Genomic DNA, 9,191 nt, shown 5'->3' with positions numbered 1-9,191 from the left:
CATAACTTTTCTTCCAAGGAGCAAGTGTCTTTGAATTTCATGGCTGCAGTCACCATCTGCAGTGATTTTGGAGCCCCTCAAAATAAAGTCTGTCACTGTTTCCATTGTTTCCCCATCTATTTCCCATGAAGTGATAGGACCAGATGCCATGATCTTAGTTTTATGAATGTTGAGTTTTAAACCAACTTTTTCACTCTCCTCTTTCACTTTCAATAAAAGGCTCTTTAGTTCCTCTTTGCTTTCTGCCATAAGGGTGGTGTCATCTGCATATCTGAGGTTATTGATATTTCTCCCAGCAATCTTGATTCCAGCTTGGGCTTCATCCAGCCCAGCATTTCTCATGATGTACTCTGCATATAAGTTAAATAAGCAGGGTGACAATATACAGCCTTGACGTATTCCTTTCCCTATTTGGAACCAGTCTGTTGTTCCACATTCAGTTCTAACTGTTGCTTCTTGACCTGCATACAGATTTCTCAGGAGGCATGTCAGGTGGTCTGGTATTCCCATCTCTTTCAGAATTTTCCAGTGTGTTGTGATCCACACAGTCAAAGGCTTTGGCACAGTCAATAAAACAGATATTTTTCTGGAACTCTCTTGTTTTTTCGATGATTCAGTGGATGTGGGCAATTTGGTCTCTGGTTCCTCTACCTTTTCTAAATCCAGCTTGAACATCTGGAAGTTCATGGTTCACATACTGTTGAAGCCCAGCTTGGACAAGTTTGAGCATTACTTTGCTAGTGTGGGAGACGAGTACAATTGTGTGGTAGTTTGAACATTCTTTGGCATTACCTTTCTTTGGGATTGGAATGGAAACTGACCTTTTCCAGTCCTGTGGCCACTGCTGAGTTTTCCAGATTTGCTGACATATTGAGTGTAGCACTTTAACAACATCATCTTTTAGGATGCTGCACTCAAGTTCTGCTGCTGCTGCTGCTAAGTCACTTCAGTCATGTCCGACTCAGTGCGACCCCATAGATGGCAGCCCACCAGGCTCCCCATCCCTGGGATTCTCCAGGCAGGAACACTGGAGTGTGTTACCATTTCCCTCTCCAATGCATGAAAGTAAAAAGTGAAAGTGAAGTCACTCAGTCGTGTCCAACTCTTAGCGACCCCATGGACTTCAGCCTACCAGGCTCCTCTGTCCATGGGATTTTCCAGGTAAGAGTACTGGAGTGGGGTGCGATTGCCTTCTCCGCATTCAAGTTCTACCCTCAGTCTATTTAGGAAAATTCATCTAAGTACACCAGGTATTCTCAACAGCTGGTCAGAATTGGTCAGGCTGTCACAGTCCTTCTCTTTCCTTTAGTTCTTTAATTCTATTCAGATCTGTTAATTCATTCCTGAGAAAGTTTCCAACAGATGTGCCACTTTCTTAATATTAGTCAGCAACCTTGCTGGACTTTCCATATCTCTTCTACCACATTTTTAGGGTGAGTTGCTTATACAGAGTGTCCAGGAGAGGCAAATTTCCTACTTTACCCATCCTGACTTCTTGTGGTTGAACTAATAATAAAATTAACACACAACAGATAAACAGGAGAAAAACAAATTTAATTCATGTGCACAGAGGTCTCACATAGAGTTAAGTCCTAAGTAAGAAGTGGCCAAAGCAGACAGCTTTTATATTTTTTAGACAAAGGAACAATAAAAATTAGTAAGGAATTTAAGCAAAGCTTGGGCTTTGAGTAGTAAATTAGTAAAGAAATATCAAAGTCTGCTCATACAAAATTCTCTGCCATGAATTCCCTGTCTCTGGTAATAATGATGTCTTCCTACCTTTGCTACTGTACAGCAATAAAGTATTTATTTCCTTTTATTTCCTGCTTTCAGGGGGACAGACAGGAAGCTCAAAGTAACCTTCTTGCACCTACCAGTTTTCAAGTAAACTGAATTCAAACTAATCCGTATGTTATTGAGGCATAATTTGGAGCAACCTGCCCTGAGCTCCAACTAGCAGCATAAATCAATCATTGTATTTGTTTTCTAGTCAAGTATCGTCTCCTACACAATTCATGGATTGCCTTTTGCCACTCTCCATCAAATGCTGAACTATAGCCTTGGAGTACAAAATGAAGCAGGGCAAAGGCTGACAGAGTTTTGTCAAGAGAATGCACTGGTCATACCAAATGACCTCTTCCAACAACACAAGAGAAGACTCTACACATGGACATCACCGGATGGTCAATATTGAAATCAGATTGGTTATATTCGTTGCAGCCAAAGATGGAGAAGCTCTATACACTCAGCAAAAACAAGACTGGGAGCTGACTGTGGATCAGATCATGAACTCCTTATTGCAAAATTCAGACTTAAATTGAAGAAAGTAGGGAAAAGCACTAGGCCATTCAAGTATGACCTAAATTATACAGTGGAAGTGACAAATAGATTCAAAGGATTAGATATGATAGTCAGAGTGCCTGAAGAACTATGGATGGAGGTTCATAACATTGTACAGGAGGCGGTGATGAAAACCATCCACCAGAAAAAGAAATGCAAAAAGGCAAAATAGTTGTCTGAGGAGGCCCTACAAATAGCTGAGAAAAGAAAAGAAGCAAAAGACAAAGGAAAAAAGGAACGATATACCCATCTGAATGCAGAGTTCCAAAGAATAGCAAGGAGAGATAAGAAAACCTTCCTAAGAAACAATGCAAAGACATAGAGGAAAACAATAGAATGGGAAAGACAGATCTCAAGAAAATTAGAGAATGGGAAACACAGATCTCAAGAAAACAATAGAATGGGAAAGACAGATCTCAAGAAAATTAGAGATACCAAGGGAACATTTCATGCAAAGATGGGCTCGATAAAGGACAGAAATGGTATGGACCTAACAGAAGCAGAAGATATTAAGAGGTGGCAAGAATACACAGACGAACTATACAAAAAGATTTAATGACCCAGATAACCATGACGGTGTGATCACTCACCTAGAGTTAGACATCTTGGAGTGTGAAATCAAGTGGGCCTTTGGAAGCATCACTACCAACAAAGCTAGTGGAGGTGATGGAATTCCAGCTGAGCCGTTTCAAATCCTAAAAGACGACACTGTCACGGTGCTGCACTCAATGTGTCAGCAAATTTGGAAAAATGAGCAGTGGCCACAGGACTGCAAAAGGTCAATTTTCATTCCAGTCCCAAAGAAAGGCAATGCGAAAGAATGTCCAAACTACCACACAATTGCACTCATTTCACTGCTTATTTAACTTACATGCAGAGTACATCATATGAAATAACAGACTGGATGAAGCACAAGCTGGAATCAAGATTGCAGGGAGAAATACCAATAACCTCAGATATGCAGATGACACCACCCTTATGGCAAGAAGAGAAGAGGAACTAAAGAGCCTCTTGTTGAAGGTGAAAGGAGAGTAAAAAAGCTGGCTTAAAACTCAACATTCAAAAAACTAAGATCATGGCATCCAGTCCTATTACTTCATGGCAAATAGATGGGGAAACAATGGAAACAGTGATTTTCTTTTACTGGGCTCCAAAATCACTGCAGATGGTGACTGCAACCATGAAATTAAGACACATGCTTCTTGGAAGAAAATCTATAAGCAACTTAGACAGCATTTTAAAAAGCAGAGAGATCACTTTGCTGACAAAGGTCTGTATATACAAAGCTATGGTTTTTCCAGTAGTCATGTATGGATGTGAGGGCTGAGCACCGAAGTATTGATGCTTTAGTACTGTGGTGCTGGGGAAGACTCTTTACAGTCCCTTGGACTGTAAGGAGATCACACCAGTCAATCCAAAAGAAAATCAGTCCAGAATATTCATTGGAAGGACTCATGCTGGAACTGAAGCTCCAATACTTTGGCCACTTTATGGAAAGGGCTGACTCAACGGAAAAGATCCAGATGCTGGGACAGATTGATGGCAGGAGGAGAAGGGGACGACAGAGGACGAGATGGTTGGATGGCACGACCGACTCTATGGACATGAGTTTGAGCAAGCTCTGGGGGATAGTGAAGGGCAGGGAAGCCTAGCATGCTGTATTCAATGGCGTTGTAAAGAGTTGGATATCACTGAGCGACTGAACAACAAATCAAATGCTGAAATTATCTACCATCACAAAGTGTTTAAGCGATCCAGGCATTGGCCCTCCTGGTGGGCCTGGGCAGAGAGGTGCCTTCTCCAGACAAGGTTTTCTTAGCAACCACCGGCGGCCAATCCACCTCTCCACCCCCAATAGGTGGCAGCTGAGCAAAGAACTCCTCCACTCCTGGCAGTCATCATTTCGCAATACTTCGGCGCTTACTTAATAGAGATTTAGTAAACTGAAGAAATCGATGTATGCAAGTGCTTTAGCACGAGTGCTGGCAAAATGAGATTTTAGATTTTACCTGCAGGGTATTCATCTGTGCATCATTAAACTATGAGAAGTAGAGGAGAAAGGAGCCCCCCCGACCCCTGCAGTTCACATTTCTTGCAGTAGGACGTGGCTCTTCGAATTACTCAAACCAATTGCCTGCCTGCCTACCTGCTTGACTGTCTTTCCCACTTTGCCTGCAAAGGCTCGGTAGCCTCTAGCGCAATTACTCCATGAGAAGCGGGCAGCTGCTGGGGAAGTCTAGACTTGTGGCCCAGGCGACGTGACGTCATCACAGAGAGCCGGGGTTAGGGAAAAGAATTGTGGGAGGAGAGTGCCTTCCCAGGACCTTATAAGGCCTCTTCCCATAATCCTTTCCTTCTCTTCGCCATCTTTCTTTCTCCCCGGCAGTAGCAGCCATGAAGTAAGCAGGAACCTGCATCCCAATCCTCTTCCATCTTCGCTCTGAGCGCCTCTCCGGCATCCCAGGCATGGCCTCTCCTAGCCGAAGATACCCGCCATCCCAGCTAATGGGCTTTCACTTTTCGTTACAGGGTCGAGCTCTGCAGTTTCAGCGGGTACAAGATCTACCCAGGACATGGGAGGCGCTACGCCCGGACCGACGGGAAGGTGAACGGCCGCGTGGGCTAAACGTACCGTGTACTTCTAAGGAAAGACCGGTCTCATTCGGTCTAAGCCGGGTCCTTTACCACGTCATTGTTGGTCCCTGAAAAGCTTGAACCGGGACCCTGTGTGCAGTATTTGTCAGAAGCCTCTAAGTGAATCAGTCTTGAGCTTGATCAAGGGTAGATCAGGTCGGAAGTTAGGGGCTTGTATAATTTTAATGTTCCGGTGTAACAGCAGTGGCCCAGAGAGGTATCTGGCTATTTTATGGAAATCAGGTCCATCTCAGGAGGGGCAACAATTTGACACCCCACCCCTCAGTATGAACGTAGGTTTGCTCCTCTCGGGAAAAGACAGGCCCAAACGCAGAGACGGTTTCTTGCCAGTTCTGTGACACAAGCCTTTTGGTCTGCGTGGATCTCAATTTTGTAAAATGAGAGGATATCACTAGAATATTGACTTACTAATAATTTCAAGCTCAGGCTTCTACTTTGAACTTGTCATGACAGGTTTTCCAGTTTCTTAACGCAAAATGTGAGTCGGCATTCCTTTCCAAGAGGAATCCTCGTCAGATCAACTGGACTGTCCTCTACAGAAGAAAACACAAAAAGGGACAGTCGGTAAGTGAAACGCACTTTGTTAATGTTGTTCTAAAGTTGCTAAACGTCTTGAGCGTCAGTTGCTGCTTTATAAAACTAATCAAATGAGACGGTATGTGAAAATACTCTATAACTGTTGAGCATCAAACAGTAAAGTGAGAATGATTGATAAAAGGATTGCCTCCTTGTATCTTCAGCTCACAGTAAAAATTGAGTTGAAATTTGACAGCATCCCCTTTCCAGAGTGAGTAAATTACATAAAGCTCACGTGAGTTATAGGGCACTATGGACATGTTTAAGATGTTTGAGTGGAAACTAAATAGTTCTTATGGAAACTTGTTATTGGTTATAATGCTTATAGAATTATTCCTAATGTAGGTATCATATCGCTAAGTCTTCCAGCATGTTAGTTTGTTCTTAAGACTGGATGTGTTTTTAATTTATAGCCACACAGCCTCTTTGTTGCTGCTCTTTGTTTTTGTGTAGTTGGGGTGGGCTTCTCCTTGGAAAACGCAGGCTCTAGTTCTGGGGGCTCACTAATTGTGTCTCACTGGCTTAGTTGCTCCAGGCAGGTGGAATCTTCATGGGCCTAGAAGGGAACCTGTGTCCCCTGCATTGGCAGTGGATTCTTAACCACTTTACCACCAGGGAAGTTCTGTATGTGTTTTTTGGAGTGGTCTTTTAGGTTGATGAAAGAGATTTTTGAGAAAAAGTTTGAGTGACATGGCAAGAAAATTATTATGGGAATTCAGAGGAAAGGAGAATTCTAAATTAAAAGTGAATGTGGGGGGGGGGAATGTGAAGAAGGAAAAAAGGCTGGAAAATTCCATAAAGGAGCATGGCGGGTTATAGTCCATGGGGTCGCAGAGGCAGACACAGTCAGTCAACAAAGTTTAACACAGTATTTTTAAAAAACTCGTGAATGTGACATTAGGATTAGGATGGCCCTTATCCAAACAGGGGGAGGGGTGGTGGGAGGAATTACAAATGTTGGTGGTGTTGTGGAGAAATTGTAACCCTGAATTGCTGAATGAAGATGGTGCAGGCACTGTGGAAAGTGATTTGGCAGTTTCTCAAAAAGTTAGAGAATTACCATCATATGATCCAGCAGTTCCAGTTCTAGGGCTGTATATATTCGAGAGGATTATAGGCAGGGATTTGAACAGATAAACATGTATGGTGATATTTGTAACTATTATAATGGAAACAATCATATGTCCCATCAGTGGATGAATGGATAATAAAATGTGATGTGTGGGTACTAAGTCACTTCATTTGTGTCTGTTGCTTCACTCATGTCTGACTCTTTGCAACTCTGTAGACAGTAGCCCACCAGGCTCCTCTGTCCATGGGATTCTCCAGGCATGGATACTGGAATGGGTTTTTGTGACCCACCTCCAGGGGACTTTCCCACTCAGGCATCGAACCTGTGTGTCTCTTAACATCTCCTGCATTGGCAGGCAGGTTGTTTTCTACTAGCCACCTGGGAAGCCCTTATTTAATGGGTGCAGTTTGTTGTATTGTGAAAAAATATTTGAGACAGAAATGGTGTTTGCACAACACTGCAAAGGTACCTAATGCCACTGAATTATACACTTAAAAATACTTTAGAATGATCAACTTAAAGTTGTATATATTTTACCACAATAAGAAAAAATATTTTTAAGTGGATTTGAGAAATTATAAATAGGTAAATACTAGCATTTTATCCAGTAAGATTTCATCTTTATAAAGTTTAAAATGAGCATTTGACTAACCACAAATGTGTCCTCTTTTCTCCATATGTCCCATTAAAAATTTTAAGATATTTTGCATATCCCTGCCTTAATAAACAGTTCAAGTATATTTTATTTTTCCTTGGACTTAAAGGCAAGATCTTTCTTCTCATAAGTACTGTATTATAGATTTCTGGTATAGAATCTGCAGCAAATGTTTGAATTATGTTGATACTCCAACATTCCTTAACATTTGGTGGCTTTCCTGTCTTAATCAGTTTTCTAACTTGACTGTTTTTGCTAATGTCAGTATTTTGAGTAAAAACAAATCAGAGTTTGAGGTTAATTTTTTTTCCAAAAGCACATTCTTTATCATGAGCAATCATACTAAAATTGCTTTTAAAGTACTGTTCAGTTAATTTTCTTAAGAGTTTAACTTTGTCTTTTTAAATAAAGTAGTAAATAATCAGGATTAACCAATTTATAATTGGAAAACTTACCTGAGTATTGCAGTATTTTATATATAGATGCTTTAAAAATATATTTGTATATCTCATTTCAAATAATCGCATGAATTGTTTTGGGAGGTTTTTTTATTTTTGGCAGTGCTTTGCAACATGTGGAATGTCAGTTTCCCAACCAGGGATTAAACCTGAGCCCCTGGCAGTGAAAGCTCAAAGTCCTAACCACTAGACCACCAGGGAACTCCCTGGTTGAATATTCCTGTGGTCTGAATTGTGTTTCTCCCCAAAATTCCTTGACCTCCAAGGTCAGGAGGTGGGACCTTTGGGAGATGAAACAGTCATGAGGGCAGAGCCACCATGAATGGGATTAGTGCAAAAGGTCCAAGGAAGAGCTCCTTTGTTGCCTTCTGACATTTCATTTCTCTCCCATATTCATGAAGCAAGGCTTCTAAGCATGCTTACCATCTTTTTGTTCTATAGGAAGAAATTCAAAAGAAAAGAACTCGCCGTGCAGTCAAATTCCAAAGGGCCATAACTGGTGCTTCTCTTGCTGATATAATGGCCAAGAGGAATCAGAAACCTGAAGTTAGGAAGGCTCAACGAGAACAAGCTATCAGGTAATAAATGTCACTATGGGCCATTTCAGTTATATGGAATTTAGGTTATGTATGGGTTTACAGAATAGAATCTTAATCTGATGTTATTTTGTGTTGTGATACTTGAATCTTTATAAGGATTGTCAGTTGTAAATGTTTGTGTTTAATAATACAGAAGTTTATACTATAAGTCTAAATGATTTGTTGAAATTCTGTATGCAGTTATAAAGGTACTATACAGTTTCTAATGTTAAGCTGATGTGGTTAATTACATTTGTTATTAAATCCTTTGGATTTATCGTACAAATAACTGCAGATGGTGAAGGAATATGTTATTTCTACTTTCCGCAAACACTGCTGCTGCTAAGTCGCTTCAGTCGTGTCCGACTCTGTGTGACCCCATAGACAGCAGCCCACCAGGCTCCCCCGTCCCTGGGATTCTCCAGGCAAGAACACTGGAGTGGGTTGCCATTTCCTTCTCCAATGCATGAAAGTGAAAAGTGAAATTGAAGTCACTCAGTTGTGTCTGACTCTTAGCAACCCCATGGACTGCAGCCCACCAGGCTCCTCCGTCCATGGGATTTTCCAGGCAAGAGTACTGGAGTGGGGTGCCATTGCCTTCTCTGGCCCCAAACACTAGCCTTTTGTTAATAAGCTGTACCCTTAAGGGGTAAAGTGCTTTTTGCTTGTTATCAGTTCAGTTCAGTCTCGTCCAACTCTGTGACCCCATGAATTGCAGCACGCCGGGCCTCCCTGTCCATCACCAACTCCCGGAGTTCACTCAAATTCACGTCCTTCAAGTTGGTGATGCCATCCAGCCATCTCATCCTCTGTTGTCCCCTTTTCCTCCTGCCCCCAATCCCTCCCAGCATCAGAGT

At 41.8% G+C, this 9,191-nt stretch overlaps 1 protein-coding gene across 1 annotated transcript in view; it reads left to right on the top strand.

Moving 5' to 3' along the window:
- The first annotated feature begins 4,631 nt into the window (after positions 1-4,631).
- The window catches only part of RPL24 (ribosomal protein L24), a 5,673-nt gene continuing 1,113 nt past the window's right edge, over positions 4,632-9,191 (top strand). Inside the window, exons 1-4 of the mRNA XM_010841998.1 lie at positions 4,632-4,739; positions 4,870-4,945; positions 5,449-5,559; positions 8,198-8,334. Of these exons, the coding sequence (XP_010840300.1) occupies positions 4,735-4,739; positions 4,870-4,945; positions 5,449-5,559; positions 8,198-8,334 (329 nt within the window). The 5' untranslated portion in view covers positions 4,632-4,734. The remainder of the gene's footprint in view (positions 4,740-4,869; positions 4,946-5,448; positions 5,560-8,197; positions 8,335-9,191) is intronic.

This window comes from Bison bison, unplaced genomic scaffold (assembly GCF_000754665.1).
Source record: "Bison bison bison isolate TAMUID 2011002044 unplaced genomic scaffold, Bison_UMD1.0 scf7180017864168, whole genome shotgun sequence".
Classification (NCBI taxonomy): domain Eukaryota; kingdom Metazoa; phylum Chordata; class Mammalia; order Artiodactyla; family Bovidae; genus Bison; species Bison bison.
The sequence above is the reverse complement of the archived record's forward strand: the minus strand, read 5'-3'. Positions and strand labels throughout refer to the sequence as shown.